General features: G+C 39.8%; 1 protein-coding gene across 5 annotated transcripts in view; it reads right to left on the minus strand.

Moving 5' to 3' along the window:
- Window positions 1-16,978, minus strand: part of MTOR (mechanistic target of rapamycin kinase) — a 66,706-nt gene that overhangs the window by 19,466 nt on the left and 30,262 nt on the right. For all 5 annotated transcript variants that reach the window (XR_014230045.1, XR_014230046.1, XM_082329004.1 and 2 more), the window contains 7 exons: window positions 10,503-10,578; window positions 8,396-8,535; window positions 5,695-5,795; window positions 4,712-4,827; window positions 3,269-3,346; window positions 2,769-2,876; window positions 616-741 (listed from right to left, as the gene is read on the minus strand). Coding sequence is in view for 3 of the 5 variants with exons in the window: in XM_082329004.1 (XP_082185130.1) it covers window positions 616-741; window positions 2,769-2,876; window positions 3,269-3,346; window positions 4,712-4,827; window positions 5,695-5,795; window positions 8,396-8,535; window positions 10,503-10,578 (745 nt within the window). In the remaining 2 variants the exon portion in view is untranslated. The remainder of the gene's footprint in view (window positions 1-615; window positions 742-2,768; window positions 2,877-3,268; window positions 3,347-4,711; window positions 4,828-5,694; window positions 5,796-8,395; window positions 8,536-10,502; window positions 10,579-16,978) is intronic.

Raw genomic sequence — 16,978 nt, forward strand, 5'->3', positions numbered from 1 at the left:
ATTTCTACCTCCATGTCATATTGACTGCAGAGTTGCCCACCACTAAAAAAATACTTCCGACCCTCAACATAAAACACAGACATAGCAGCCTTATTACCACTCCCTGGACTCTTGAGAATACCACATGATAAACCATATGTCTTCACTGGGATCAGAGTGTTAGATTCTCATTTCAGAAGCCAGTAGAGAGTGTAAAGTCTCTATTTCAATTATTTTTGGTAATAAATCTTGTGGTGAATGTTGAAATAGGATTGTAATGTTCAACAATAACAATATGACACTCCAGATTTGACAAAGAGTGCTTTAGCAGAGAGAGCCATTATTAATAATTACCAGTGCTGCGTAAGAACTTTCAGGTAGGGCATGCAACAAAAAATTGGCCCTGAGGCTCTCAGGTATAATACTAGTCCCACAAAAATAACCTTGGCCACAAGCATGAGCTCTACGCTGGTTACAGTTTTAGCGTTTCAGCAATTTCTGACCAGTCTCCTCCTCAGAGGAGAGCCCATCCCACTTGGGCAATTAAAGTATTTGGAAACACTCAAGGTTGAAGCAGCATGACAAAGCCAGTCATCTAAAAAACTGCTGTAGAGGGTAGAGCTTGACAATGCTTACCAGTCTCCCACTCTTGCCACACAAGCTGGCATACTTGAGCCAAGTTCTCATGTCCTCATGAGGATTCACAACAAGAGATCGGACCATCAATATTCTTTGCCAGTCTTCCACAATTCGTTGGCAGCCCTGAGAGAAAAAGGAAGAGAGAACTTGTTAGCATTTTTTTCTCCAATCTACTCCACAGAGGCTTAATTCAGAATCTGAAGGGACTTTTCCCAAGATGGAGAGACTTCAGTACCCATAATTCACAGCAGGCTGACATTACGAACTAGCTGGCTATGCCTTTAATACTGCAATGTGTGAAGAAGGTTAAGTTCTTGACTCATTCTCTGCAGCCAGCTCGGTGTTTGCAGTCTAACGATACCCTCTAATGGAAAAAGGTGAAAAGCTTCTAAAGCAGAAATGCATCCAAAAATCAGGAAAGCTCTTTGTGCAATTCCAAAACAAGTCAAGAGTTTTATAACCCTTCTCATCGTAGTTTCGAAGCCTATCTTTGGTTTAAACAGTGACAATTCTCAATATGGAGATGGTACAAAACCAAATGGTTGCAAAGATATTTTTGTTATTGCCCTTTTTCTTCTCCTTGCATGTGTTGCTTTTAGAGGCTGGCGAGACTGAACTGATATTCTGCCAGAAGCTGCAGTTCCAACTGCTATGCTGCTTGTGCAAGCATTGTCTGGTTCTTGTCTGTCTGAAGGGAGAGGCACAACAACATTGTCAGTCAGAGCAGGATGAGTCTGTATTTCAAACATTCAAGGATGCTACAGAGAGTTAGAATTGTGGAAGGGACAGTAACAACCAAACACATGATGCTTACTGTAATGGCCAAGTACGTCAGGGTAACAGTGATGCTCCGAAGTTCGTATTGATCCAGAGATGACTTAGACTTAGTTTTGAGGTAAACAAAAGAATTTCCAATGGCAGCAAGGACCTTAGCACCAAGCATCTATTTCTTTCCCTTTTTCCCCAAAATTGAGGGATAGGAAGTTAGGCAAAGCTTGTTCCCTAACACCCAAATAAACCTCATCCAATAGGCATTTTAAAATTATTAAAAAGCAGCTATAAAATGTGCAAGAACTGTATGTACTGCTTTCAGGACTATAAACAGCTGTATTCAGACATTACACTTCCTGTCACTCTCAGTTTCTCCAGCCCAGTGGAATGCTCCTGAGCTTTTCCAGACAGGAATGCAGATGGGAGACTAAAAGCTTTGTCACAGTTTCCCAAACAGCTAAAAAATATACAGCAGCAATGGCCTTTCATATGGAGGCAGATATAGAAGTCACATTGAAGAACTTTGCACAGGGAGAAATTCTTCCTCCAGGCAGTGTATCAAAATCTGGTATAAGAGCATTTTACCCTAATTATGCTTTTTCCCCCCCCCACTTCCCTTGCAGAAATCACCTATTCAAACAGTATTCCTACATCTGATGATGCTCGCTTTCACTGTAGGGATGCCTCTTGTAAGGAAATAGTCTCAAAGTATTTGGCTGATTTAAATCTTCAAAGGTGCTTTGGATTTTTGCTGTTTAGAGTAAGAAAGGCGCAAACTTCTCTTTAAATACAGGACAAGCAGCATTGGTAAAGGTCTCTTAAGAGGACAAGGCTAATCACAAAATCACAGAATCATTTAGGTTGGAAAAGACCTTCCATGTGCCTAAGTGCCACCCATCAACTGGAAATGTTCTTGTAAGAGGTCAAAAAGGAACAGGACAATCTTTTACAAGTGTGTGAATTCTCTGTCCAGTTTTCCAGCATTGTGAGAGAATTCACTTCTCCTTAAAATGCAGCCAGCCAGGTAAAAAGTTCAAACTAGCCTTATCCAAACCAGTATTTCCAGGTGTGATCCAACACTGAGATAAGCAGCCTTGGAGATGTTACTAGCATCTCCATTCTATACACATCTATTTCAAGGCTTAAGTCACCCTACTAAAGTGTCGCATCAGTAGACACCTCAGGAACATTAACCAAAAAAAGCGCAAACAACCAGGACAAGCACAAAGGAGACAGACAGCATGCAGCCATGTAAGCACGTATGCTATTGGGATAGAAAGAGAAATGGAAAGATTTGCTGAGCCATCACACTGACTTGAAAGGAAGCTGTTCATGCCAGCACATCAGCATCTCCAGACTCGATCTTTACATAGATGTACCTGCAGTCTTTCCCACCAGATCTGGCGGATGATCTCACGGCGTTCTGGTACAAGTTTATACTGGATAACCTCTTCCAGCTCTGACAGCATCTGGCAGGATACCATAGCCTGAAGGAAACAATCACATTCCATCCCAATCACTACAGAACAAATCTATAATTAAGGAACAGTATTTTGGCATCACAATCTTAAGTACATATGCTGCCCAACAGGTAAGGACTGACTGCTACATACTGGTATCTAGACGATCTGCTGATTCAAACCTTCTAAATGTCAACTCATTTCTTTTGGGGGGGTGTGTGTGGAGCTCACTTCACTGTTTAATTTTTCCCAAAGCTGTTCCTACAAAGTTATATTTCTTACCTGACAAAAGCCATTTAGCTTGTGGGCCTACACAGGTCTTATATTTGATACAAGTGCTACTCAGAAGTTTTATACAATTTCTAGAGACAGTCTGAAGCAGCAATGAGGAGAATGAAGGCTGAGAGTTAGACACTTACCCCATAGGCTCGACTGTAGCTCTCTCCTGCCATGGCAGTCAGCTCAGCATCTAGCAGATCTCTGGCTTTGTCAATGCACTGAAATAGAACAAGATATTGGGGCAAAGGTGGTATGTTTTATCTAGATTCAACTGTTGGAACTGCTATTCATCTGTTCCATCTCATGAACAAAGCTGGCATTGTTCCCATTCTCCAACAAGAACCAGGAAAAGATGCTATCAATAGAAAGAATTGACAGGAAAACAGTGTCCAGGGGCAGGTATAGGGGAAGTCAAGGGGGCTTCATTTATCACCTGCACAGTCAGAAGTTTGTCTTTCTACCAAATCAAAGTTTGCAGTATTTCTAATCCTACTGTCATTGTAGAGATCATAATTAATAACATTTATAGAAAAAAGAGAGAAGTTCACATTTTAGTGCAAGAGAATCAGTTACAAAAAAGCCTGAAGAAATGCCTCTTGATAATATACAATGATAGAAAATTGCTTTCACTGTCTTATGTAATCCAACAGGTTTTTATGAATTTTACAGGACAGCAAATTCCATTTTTCTTCTTCCAACTAAGACATGCTCTTCAAGCATGAAATAAATCATGCTCTGGTTCCAGTCATTATATAATCTCTCATCTATAGTTTTTCCTGTTCAAAATGTCAAAGGTTAATCACAAACTCTACCCCTTTGAACGCCTGGCTAATTTTACTGTGCACATCACCCAAAAATCTATGTACTGGTTTTGACAGAGCAGACCAAATTACTCCTTTATCTAAGTCGGCAAGCCAGCAGAGAATTCTGAGAAATGGTACTTAAGCTTCCTTGGAAAGTAAACAGCATGCTTCACATCTATAGAGGGGAAAAAGTCGCTCTGCAAATCTCCTCTGTGACAAACAAGCATACCAATATGGCTCTGTTTAATAGACTCATTCCTTGACCTGATTTCTCATCTCAATCTAAGATTTAAGATTTACCACTGCTACCAGAAAAATTAGAGGAAAAGTTCCGGTACATGATATATATGAATGCTTCACTGAAAAAGCTGCAACAGAAAGAGGCGTACAGAACATCCATGAAGAATCTTATGTGTGTCTTATGCCATGAATGCCTTTTATCAAGCAGTGCCTTGTAGAATGGAACCTCTGCTAAGATAATCCTTGTGCACTGTCTGTCTAGAAAACAGACATAAAAAGTAAAGAAGCATAAGAATGACTAAGGCATTCTTACACTCTACAGCACTAGACCACTACTATCTGTACATATATTCATTGCTGTGTTCCTGGAAATATAGGATAAGCTCAGTCACCAAGGTCTAATACATCAATGGAAAAAAGGTTATTGGGCAATTCATAGGTTATAGCCAAGTGCTTTAAAACAGCACGTCTTTCCATGCAGCAATATAGCCTAGTTCATCATAAACTAGGTTTTGGGAAGCCAACAAGGAAGATAATTACCTGCTGAGCCAGTGAGAAAAGGTCCTGATGAAGAGCCAGTACAGCCCTGTAGAAAGCACCATCATGGGTGTCCCTCGGGATCATGCAGGTATATTCTTCCATGCTGTCCCACTGACCTGCAGAGACACAGATATCCTGAGTAATAAAACAGCCTTCTCTGCAAGATAAGAACAGAACTATGCTACAGTCCTTAGACATCAGCGACTAGGCCTTGATGCTGTGTAGTACTTCTACATGTAATTCAGCTCTCCAACAGCTTGTCTTTGACAGGGACAGTCTGTGTAGTATACAGAAACTATATATACATACACAGAAGAGTTACAGACAAGCAAAAACATAGACATTTTTCTTTTAGGCAAATTATTATGGAATTATCATGGAAAAGGTTCTTGCATTCCTTGTGATGAAAGTCGAAATGCTAACATTTCCAGAACATTTGAGTGAATTAGTGTCCTACAATGCAAAAGATTAATTTTTCTCAGCAAAGGCTGGCAGACACCAAGTGATTTATAAGTTTCTCTAGTAAATATCGAGCTATCAGGATAACTGATATTTGGACCATTTATAGATGTATTCTACTTAAGGTTGTCTACTCAGCAGACACAACCTATCAAAATGCTCAGTGGATTTGTTCTAGTTTGTAAATAAGAGTCTGCCACAAATCTGAGAAATTCCGCTAATCTCATTTTAAATCTGAGCTATGTTCAATGTAAAACTAAGTAAAAGGGACCAGTTAAGCAACTGATTATCTGCTCAGACCAATAAGGCAGTCTCTTTGATACCTGAGACCACACTGGGAGACCTTATGTAAATGCAGGTTTTCCAAATGGCTTCAGTATTGAATGACACTTACTTCATATCCCAATGTAAATAATTTTGTTCTTTGATTTTCCTGTTTCTTATATTTTGTAGTTCTGAAGTAAGTTAAAACTACCTGTGCTTCCACACTGTGGGTTGTCATATACTACCACAGGATACATTACCTAGACCCCAGGCAGCAGCAGCAGCCATCCTAGCCATCTTAGCTTGAGTTTCATCATTGACCTGTGTCCACTTTTCACAGCATTGCTGGTGGAGCTGCCCCCTAAGAAGAATCCACAATTTCTGATCAGCGAAAAGCCTCTTAAGAATTCTGCCTTATTAAACAACCACTTTCCACAGATAAGATGACAACCAGCCCCATTGTTCTTTTTATATAGAGTGGAGAATAGGATTCTTCTCGTCTAACTCAGACATGCTAGTCTGATGACAAATACCCTATTATCAGAAAATAATTTAAAGGCACGCTATGCTTTGAAAACACAAATCCAGGCAAAAGTTTGCATTTGTTCCTCAGCAGTTAGTAATGCCTACTTTACAAACTGAACTGTCAACTCCAGTCTACAAATACAGGGGGGAAAACAAACAAACAAAAAACCCCCACATTCCTGAGGAAAAAAAAGAAACCACCACCAAACAAGGGATGCTTAAAATTTTTTTTGCCAGCATCAGTGCAAGGAACATATGATCCGAATAGTTTGTGCATGGCTCCTGCTATCAAACACTTTGGATAAACACATCATCAAGTTTGAAGACAGAGGCTAGAGAATCAATGCTGCTGTAACCTAGTATGAAGACTTGTCATGGCAAGATCTCAGAGGGGATCTGAATCTTTCATCTCCAGTGGAGAGGAAGTATCAGGATTTTTTTATATTATTTTTTTTAAGTCAACTGTGAATGCCCCATTAATCAAACCAATTACTGTGGGTGTTGCAGTTCCAGAATTTCCCAGGCTGGATACTCTGTAGCAGTGGAATAGCTGCCAACTGTGAGGGAAGCCAACTTGCCTTCCCTCCTGTCATCCTCTACCCTCCCAAAAAGGAAGATGAGTTAGTTGAACAGAACCGATGGGCTGCCACAGGCAAGACAGTCATTCTGACAGCTTAATGGCCCAGGAGGAAAAAAACAAAACCAAACCCAAACCAAATGAAAAATCTAACCAAACCTAGCAACAGCAGTAAATCAGGACCTCACAGATGCTAATAAAGGAGTATGGCTCTTGCAGACATAACTACATCAGGAGACAAATAGCTAAGAACATTTTGGCTGTACTTTCAAAACATCACTGCACAGAGTACTGAAATAATGATGCTGCATAGTATCAGTTCTAGATTAACTGTCATATTCTGCCAAGCAGACACCAGCAACACAAATAGTCAAGTTGAACACTACTGAAGAATATCAGCAGCCAAACCATGGAATCCCCAGTCTCAGGATGATGTTTCCTACAGTCAGTTGCAAGGTAGCAGACAGCGCTTTTCAAAGTCGATTCTGGAGTGTAAAAAACATCTGCATAGAGACAGAGTGCAGTTCCACAACAGCAAGCACACAGATCTTCGTGAGGCTGTGATTGCTCTCATCACTACAGACTATCAATAGATGCACAATATCTAGCTCCAACAGAAGGTAAGCATCCTTTTGTAATTTGTAATTTTGTAATTTGTCAACTGATATGTGAAGAAGCAGGAGGTTCAGAGAGGACACTTTACACAAATACATGTCCTGCAGGAGGGAAAAATTCCGTAAATCCCTGGTGGGAACTGCCTGCTCCTAGAAAAGACGATTGAGAAACGCTCAGTAAGACGATCTACTTTTTCCTATTGAAAAAGCTACGCCCAATATGCCTCACCCTCATATAGAAACAAAAAGGGCAGAAAAATGCTGTCAGAATTTGGTTTCTCAAACAGGTCTGTTTCTCTAACAGTAAAATGACTTTAGTGAAGAGGAATCTCCTTACTGTGTGCCATCCCATGGGTTCACGTCAGGACCCATCAGGGGAGAGCTCTAGTGACATGAAAAGTTCAGTAGAAAGGCAGAACCTGGACCAAATCACATATGCCCCTGGGTAGAATTGCATGCTACAGTGCACAGGATGCCTTCTCCAATTACCTTCTTTGAATTGAAGTGAACAGGGAGAAAACCAGAAGCCCCTAGTTACCTAGCAAGCTGTAAGTCACTGCCCCCTCACCCTGTCACAAAAACTGTCTCTAGTCAGTTACATGTTGACAACACACATTTAACACAGAGTTTGAAATACCAAATGTCCACAAAGACAATGATAAATGAATGCTAAAAAAGAGTAATAATGAATAAAAATCAGCCGTCTACAAGATGGGCAAAAAGGTTTTAAAGGGGGAGTAATTTATTCGGCATAATCTTACACCACGTGACTATTGGGAAGCAGACAATTTCACTAAGTTGTGCAGAAGACCATGCATTCTGGATAGGCATACAGGAATCTCTCACGTTTTAATCAGAGCTTAAAAAGGAGGGCCACAACGAGCTCCTTTTATGATTGTTTTTGACAAGGGCTGCCCAATTGATGTTTTCCAAGAGGTCCTCTCTATTTACAGTTTCTTTCTCTGTTACAAATGGGGTTGATCTGATCATAAGACTGCAGATTCTCATTCAGAGAGACCTTAACTTATCAGATGGCCCATCCCAAAAGGCTTTGAGATGTTATTACAGAATCTGACTTCAATGAATTAAGTGAGAAGTTGCTGGAAATACTCAAACTATTAAGTAAGCAGGAGTAAATAGGAATTCCGGCAAAAAAATTTCACCTGGATGACAGCATCCAGAGAAGAGTTAGGCACCATTTTTAAAGGCAGCATTTTCCTCAGTCTTCAGACATTCCCCTCTTACCATTCACCAAGTGCTTCCAAGCAACGCATCCGTCCTAGCATCAGCTCAGGATCATCTTTGTTTGTGTCCATCTTCTTGTCATAGGCCACCAGAGCATCTTCCCATTCATGAAGCTTTTCATACCAGGTAGCTTGAATTTCCTGAAGCGGGGGGGAACAGAATGAATAGCGGGATTAATATTCACCGTTCTATATTAACTACTGCAGTTTTTCCTCAAAAATTCTGTGTCTATGGTGGTCACTTAGCCCTTTTTTCATTCCAAATATCCTCATGGACTTCTGTGATACAGAGAAAAGCCTTGAGCTAGTGCAAAAACAGGAATCCTGAGTATTGCTTAACCTGCACAGAAATGGATTCAGGTTTACCAGAGGGATCAATCCAACATCCTCCTCCTATTCAGTGCCACTGAAATACTAGCTCAGTAGCTGGTGCTTTTCTTTTTGGAGAGGGGGAGTGAGTGGAATAGGAAAAAGGCTAAATCTATAAAATATTCTACTTACCATTGTTGCACATGTTTGCATTTAAACAAGAACAACAGTCCTGTGTTCAGGAATGGAGTGACTAACTGGAAAAAAACCCAAACCCCAAAATTACACTGTGTGTCTCGCTACTGCTAGGCCATTTTTTAATATAGCAGGTAGTATGATGTTGGGGTCTAATCATAGCCCTCACAGGGAAAGGCTGTGGTTTGTAACAAAGACTTTAAAAGTAAGCCAAGCAGTGATCCTTATCAGCTGCACAAACTTTTCTTCAGTCTTTGTTTCTAGATTTTGTTTCTAATTTTCAAGAAATAAAATGCCTTAATATTTTTTCCATACATATCTCTGCCAATGTTTTTCTGCTCAGTCCTTGGCAGCTCCTGTCTTGACACAGGCTGCAGAACAGATTCTTTTCCCAGCCCTGTGGGCAGGGTCAGTATAAACCATGCTCTGCATGCCAGGTGTTTCACTTAGGACATTTATATACCAGTCCTTTAACTTCTCAGCTCAGTCATAATATTTCACGTAAGTTTCTCAAAGTACAGCTCACAGCTCCTCTCGATTTCTTTTCACTGCCTATTCTGGCAAACTCTGTGTTTTGAACTACATTTACTGCTAGAACTACATTACTGCTAAAGAGTGAGGTCAGAATTAGGTAACATAGAGCTTTGCTCAATCCACCCAAGGAATCACAAGAAGCTGCAAAGATGTTCTGAAGTCTGTACTTCTCCCGGAAAAGATTTCTTTTCCAGTCTAGGTCAAAACCACACATAATTCTACACCACAGGAATTCCACCATTTTATGCTTATACCTGTTCCCACTTTCTAGTGGTTCCTAATGAAAGAGGCCAGTCTACTGTGCTTCCAGGACTACCTTCATTTTCCCAATCACCCTAAGGCACTGCAAGAATTATCACTGCAAAATCATCTTTTTAACAAAGTAGAATTGGCAGGAGAGCACAGTCCCTGAACACGGATTAAATGCTTAGAAAAAAGAAGAAAGAAAAAAGGTAAGTTGTGCAGAGAAAGACACAGAACAAATACAGAATTGGGTTATTTTCTTTCTGTGAACAGTCAAAATTTTAAGGGACTGGCTAATCTGCTATTCTAAATAATATCTGTGAACTCTCTGACAGGTTCACATGCCTCGTGGATGAGAGAGGCTGAGGCACAACTTCCATTAAATCCTAACCTGGAAGGCGTTGATGCAGTTTCTCAAAACCCCTCAAGCATTTAAAGCTTAGAACAGAAACTTATTCCCTCCCTTTGCAGCTTCTTCTAAATAAAATTACTTATTTTGTCAAGTTGCTAGTTCCCCACAGCTGCATTTAGTGCCAACGATAGCTGCTAAATTCTCCTCTAAATCAGGTTCTTGCACCAGTTCTTGCAGCCTTCCCCAGCTATCTTACCTGGATGCAGTGTTTGCTAGTATACAGCTACGTACACAGTGTACGTCCCCATAGGCAGCAAGGCACCTTCAGCATGAGCGAGGCAGTATTATAAGCGGGGATAGAATCTCAATGTGATTGACTGAAAAAACAGACCACCACCACCCACCCACCCAAGAAAACTCTACAAAAACGATGAAAACATAAGACACAAAGAAGGGAGTTATCAGCAGGACTCACCAGCTCCCCAAAGTGCTTCATGGCATATTCCAGTACCCCAGCAGCTGCTTCTGGCTGTTGCAGTTTATTGTTAATGCTGAAAAGGTAGGAAGAGAAAGACCATTTAACACAGTTGGCAATTATTAGGGGCTGATATGAGCTTATGCTTGATAATACCAAGCTCTGTCATTTAGAAATACCAATGGAACATCCTCCTTTTTCTTTAAAACTTTCAAGTGAATGATTAGACAACATAAGACACAAAATGACTACATATTTGCAAAACAATAGGTGCACGCATATTCTCTGCATGTATTCTCAAGACTTGTTACACAAAACAGTGATTGTATATGATTATAGCAGCCTGCATAGGGAGAAGACTAGTTGCCAATAGTTTGAAAGGCTAATTTCTCAAACAGCTGCACTTATTAAGAGCTTTACAGTACCGATTTTTTTCCCCTTACTCTTAAACAGACCACCAACTCCTTTAAAAAATCAGAGTAGATATTTTAATGCTCCAGGAAGCAATCTACATCATCAGAACAGTTGACAAATGTCACCAGGAACACACCTGCTGACTTCACAAAATGCTTGCAACCCTACTTTCAGTTTCACGTTTCATATAACGCCTCTGCACTGGTACTAACCAGTACTGGTGCTCTTCTTTTGCTGGTTTTCAAGAACGTGTCAGAAACTCCTGCCATCACAACCAGTCCTCATTCTGTAGCAGTGAGGCACCTTGCTTTGCAAGGGCAGCTGAATTTTGTGAGGCACAAGCAAACAGGCTACTCACGAGCATGGTTCTCCAGTTCAGCAACATGATGCACAGCTATTCTCTTAAATGATTTCCATTTCACATTGGTTTTCTGATCTTACTACCAGAAATGGCTCTGTCTGCACATTTGTGCTTGATGATCAGCGCTTTTGCTAAACCCAATTTAATAAGGAAATAAACTTTTTATGAAGCTCCTGCTATTTTATAAAGCTTATTTATGAACAGTCTCTGGCTCATTGCTCTCCTCTTTCCCTACTGGCACTGGAGAACAAGAGGTTCAAGTTGTCCAAAGCAATGTCACAACACCTGAGCATGCTACAACACACCCTACAGTCAATATTAATACTAGTTAACATTTGGAATGGAAACAGCATAACCTAGCAAAACATGTCAACTGAGAGCAATGAAAAGAGACTTTCAATGGTCTTTGAATATGCTGCTGTAGATACAGGCAGCTTTCAGAAATGTCCCTTCTTGCCTGCTATCATCAGAATGATTGCGTATTTTTCCCCCCTATGAGAGGTCTGTTGATCAGTAAGAGACAAGGAAATCTATAGTATTAAAGGGAGTACTCTGAACAGTCAAAAGAGGGAAAATTTTCAAATAAGTGCTATATTTCTTCTGTCTGGAAGTTTCCTTTCTGACAACTAAAGAACCAAGCTCCTAGACACATTCTGGATATCTGGGAAGGTCTAGTAAAATACTCATAGGAGTACAGGACCTCAGAATGGCTTGAGCTCAAGTCAGGTTTAGTCAGGCTAAGAATGCACCATAATCACAGTTCAAAAAGACAGGCACTCAAAAATGGGAAGCACTTGAAATACATTCATGCTTTTTTTTTTAGCAAGATAGTCAAAGAACATACTACCTCTACGCTTCCCAAGGGAAAGCTAGGCAGCAGCGTCTCATAAAAGTGATAAATGGCTGTCACATTTCATATCCCGATGATTTAAAGAGCCATTGGCAGACATATCACTTCCAGCATGTCAGACAGTTAATTACTTCCAACTTATCTTTCTTGTCAAGGCTTCCTGACAAAATTGGCCATTATCTTTTATTCTTCAACAATTAGCACTGCTCTTTTGCTGATGCTCCCTGGTGCACTCAATTACTCTTTTTTTGTTTCGTACTTTCTCGGCTGTCCAAAGTAGAATTAAATGTTTCAAATCTGTCTATGGTGAGGTTTAAGCAAAGGGAGGGGAAAGAAGGGAAAGGGGAAGGAGAAAGACTTTGATTTAAAAGAATACACAGCAGTACATATAATACTGTGTTGTCATTATTAATCATAAATTACTCTCTTGTAACAAATGATCTAGCCTACACAACGAGTAAAGATAGGTAATTTTGTGGACTAGGATAAGCCACTGACTGGGAAATCTGTCACTTATTTCACGTTTTGATGTACCACATTAAAATAGTATATACACAAAATGGGAGGGGAGGGCGGGGCAACAACATCCACTGCTTTGGCAGAAATGTTATTTATAGGTTATGTATATAGACATGACCTAAACACAGAGAAGTACAACTGTCAGGAAGGGTACAAAAATCCCTCTAAAGCAAGACTCATGCATCTAAGTGGGCTTTATTAATATGACTGAACATTCACTGACTTATTTCTTCAGAGTAATAAAACCTTAGTAATCACTGCATTGTTTTGCTATTCAGTTTTACAGGCTAAGGAAATCACAGTTGTGTGTGGATTAAGTTCTGATCTTGTGTTTTGGAGGGTTTTTTTGTCTGTTTTGAAAGACCTTGGATTTCTGCTTTTTCTCATCCACTGGATTCAGTGTGCTCTGAGTGTTGGAAGTATATTGACAGTTCCCAAAAATCACTACTGCCACAGCTGACTAGAATGTGTTTTCAACAGACCCACAACTCTCTGCATACAAATTGTGAGAGGGGGCCTGCAGATAGGACTTCTCTTGGAAAAGCAATTCCACACAGAGCCCTGTTAACACACTCAAAATATCTGTTTAGAAATCATGGCACTCTGTGCTTCCCTAACCCTTTCACCTTCCTACCATTAAGGCATTGCCCCTCTCCCCACAGATCCAATGAGGTCTGCGCTCAGGCAGAATTTTCTTGAATTCTGTAACACTCTTAAAGCACTACAGGGCTGTTTGCTAGTTATTGTGCTGGAGACCGGACAGAATGAACAACACTACAGAAAAGCATCCAGGCACACAGAAGAGGCTCCGAAGGGCTAATATTCCGGCCAGGCAGAGTTGCCAGGGGGTTTTAGTCACAGTGTTGCTGCTGGAAATCAGGGCAGTTTACTGGATTAGAATCAGGGGGATAGATTTCTCCTTGTATCTGGAAAAAAGATAACTACAAAATCTTTCTGGATTAAAGGCAACAGAAACAACGCTGCTGGCTAACTCAGCAGACAGTAACTTAAGCTTTGTTTACTGGGTGGTGTCCTTGCAGTTGTTCCTAAATCAGGACAATATGAAGTTTAATATTAAGGTGAAGATCAATTGTTCTCCACATCCACTGAGGGTAGAGCATATTCATCTGTTAACTTTTGTTTAGAAGCTAGAAAAAAGCCACCCCTACCACCTACCTTACCTGAAGGGTCGGCAGCAGGCCATAAAAGACAACTACCATATCTCCTTACTTGGAAGTTTTTAGGTATAGGTTTGGTAGGTCATAGGATACACGTCATCTTTCATGAAAGGCCTCAGCATTCAGTTATGCTGCCTGGTACGGACTGGCAGTCTCCCAGTATGAATGCTCAAGTAAAATATTTCAAAATTCTATATTTTAAATGCCACATCTACATACATAAAATCTTCTGAAACTATTTCAGGACAGAGCTGTCCTTATGTTTGCAGGTAGACTATTAAAATGAGAGTCCACAGAAATAAAAAGATTGCCTAAGTCATATCAACAAGATTTTGATATAGTTTGAACTAATGTACTAATTCCACTGTTTAATAATCACCATTTGATTGCACATTTTATGCAATAAGCAAAGTGATTAGAAGAAACAACAAAACAACATTAAGATCCTTACACTTTCCTTCAAAATGAGGATTAATTAGTTGCAAAACTGATTTTCATCAATAAAGTTCTGTATGAGTTTGGCTCACCTGGACTCACTGCATAATTACATAATGCAGCACAGTAGAATTAAAATCGATGTCAACCACAATAACAAAAGCATTAATTCCTATAATCCAAGTGCACAATCTTCAGCAGCTCTAAGAGGCAGCTGGATAAGGAAACGAGACTGGCACAGAAAGCTTTATGAGAAGACAATTAAATCCAAGATTACAGATAATTTTTCCCGCCTGTTTATTAATCAATGTCTGTACTGTAGCCAGGATAATATCCAATCCTCCTGTCCAACCCTAACCTATTTGTAGCACTTGATCATGATGACTGGGATATTAAAATGTGACAAGCCTTCTGATGAAAAAAATTTTGTAGGGATGGAATGACATAGTAATTGGAAAAAGCGACTAGTAGTGAAAGGTTACATAAACCTACTGTTTAGTTATTAATATATCAAATAAAAATGTAAGTCTTAGATATGCAAAGGACTAAAATTTAGCACACTGAGCTAGAATCACAAAAAAGAACACTATTTAAGAGAAAAATACTCCTATTGCTTGTATATTATAAAGGCTATTTAAACAGTAACCAGACATGAACTGGGAATGAAAAACAACTTTACTGTCTTCAGCAGGAAAAGCACTCAAATGATGGACTTTTCTCCTCCACAAACCCCAGGCATAAATGTCTAATGCTTACTAGAAATATTCTCTTTTATACAGTCCTGGGAGCTTTACAGTCTTCCATTAGCTTTGAGGGTCTCTAACAATATTCTCTGTCACTCAAAATATATTAGATTTTCAAGAACTCAGAAGTAAGAGACTGGACTCTTCCCGATCTTCCCATAAAAACAAAAAAACTTTCTTTTAACAGAGCCTTTTCAGGAGGTCCCAAGCCAATCTGTGAGGGAACACACACATTTCCTATTGCATCTCAAAACTTGGTAGAAAAAACTCATTTTTGCAATAAAGCAGCTTGTGTGCAAAGTCTAGACAAGAAGCCAAACTCTTGGGAGTTTTTTTGGTTGGTATTTTTTTTTTTTTTTAGTGTCCCCAAGTTTGTTTAAAAAGCTCCTCTATTTGACAGATTTTACCAACCTAAGTAAAGCTTGTTTTTCCTTCTGAAGTGCTGAGAGCTTGCTTCTGGGATTAGAAGTAGAAGGCACTGCTACTTTGTGGATACTTTGGGGAACAGAAAATCCTCTGGCAAAAGGAATTGGCTTTGTTGGCCCGTTTCCCCAATTCTACAGTTTATTTGTGTTCAGGCATCCCTGAGTCAATAAACCTCAGAAAGCAACCAATTGCCCCCCAAACAACTCCAAAAACCAATGCATTTCCATCATGCCACAAAAATTATTCCTATTCTGGAAACAAATACACTTGAGAAACCAATACCAGCAAAGAGCAGTTTTCAATAAACAGTTGTGCCGATTGACTGCTTACAGACCAGAGTAGCAGCCCCTTCAGCTTTTCACAGAAAGGGTGCACCACATTGCTCACAGGCATTAAAATCGGCCAAATTCCCAATCTTTATATAAATGCTTACAAATGAAATAAAAACATTCATGAGTTTTGAAAGGAAAAGCAGCGAAAACGGTTACAATAAAATTCTTAGCCATCCCTGCTGCTCAGGCTGCAAATCCAGCACCTATTCTTTATTAACCAGATTCAGTGAATGAAGAGAAGAAAAAAAAATTGCAAAGGAAGATATTTAGCAGAAAAAGGTGAAACACGGAGCCAGAGTCTTTGTGTATTGGTTATGCAAAGAAAAGATACATTAAATAAAAAAAGAAATCACAAGTGATTGTAGGAAGCATCAGTGTTTTGTTTCTCAACAAGCCCTCTCACTTCTTCCACCTGTTCCTATATAGCTTCAGATACTTACAATAATTATTCGCAGTAGACAACAAACTTATTTGACTTTGCTAGGGATTTAGTCATTAGTGTAAAGCTATAGCAGAGTGAATGTTAGAACATTTATGAACATCTCCAAAGCCAGAGGTGAACAGTTTCACGCTTCCTGGGAGGGGAAAGCCCTATTTCACAGAGCTTCGACAAAGCGCGGACTCCTGCGATCTGCCAGCAGAGAGCTGAGAGCCTTTACCATCTCAGCAAGCACCAGGAATGCTAGATCCTAAGCATTTGCCGGATGCATATTAAGGGTTTTGCAATGACTGGCTACCAAATAAATAGCCACAGGGCACTGAGCTTTTCTTCTTGTCTCAGCTTCACATATACCTGCCAGAACAGCTTCCCAGAGAAGGCAGTCATTTAAACCCACCTCTGATTTAATCTGGCCCTCCAGGGACAAGAGATATCTGGTTCTACTCAGGTAATACTAATATATTTGAATTTGGTAACATCAACCAACATTATAAGCATAGGGGACATACTAACTGCAACCACGTTTAGACTCAAATTCTCCCAACCACTTCAAACCTACATAATAAATGAACTCAAAAAGGATTTGCCTCATGTTCTTCACTTTAGGACCTCACCTTTTTAGATACCATGTAGCAGAACATTTCCACATACAAAATATAATGGAGGAAAACTAGGGAGATGGATTTTAGACCAAATGACTTTTGATTTCTCAATCAGCATTGAGGAAAAGGAAAAAAAATAGGACTAGGACCCACCCAGTAATCACAGAACTAATTTCT

This window comes from Platalea leucorodia, assembly GCF_965183815.1.
Source record: "Platalea leucorodia genome assembly, chromosome: 17".
Taxonomy (NCBI): Eukaryota; Metazoa; Chordata; class Aves; order Pelecaniformes; family Threskiornithidae; genus Platalea; species Platalea leucorodia.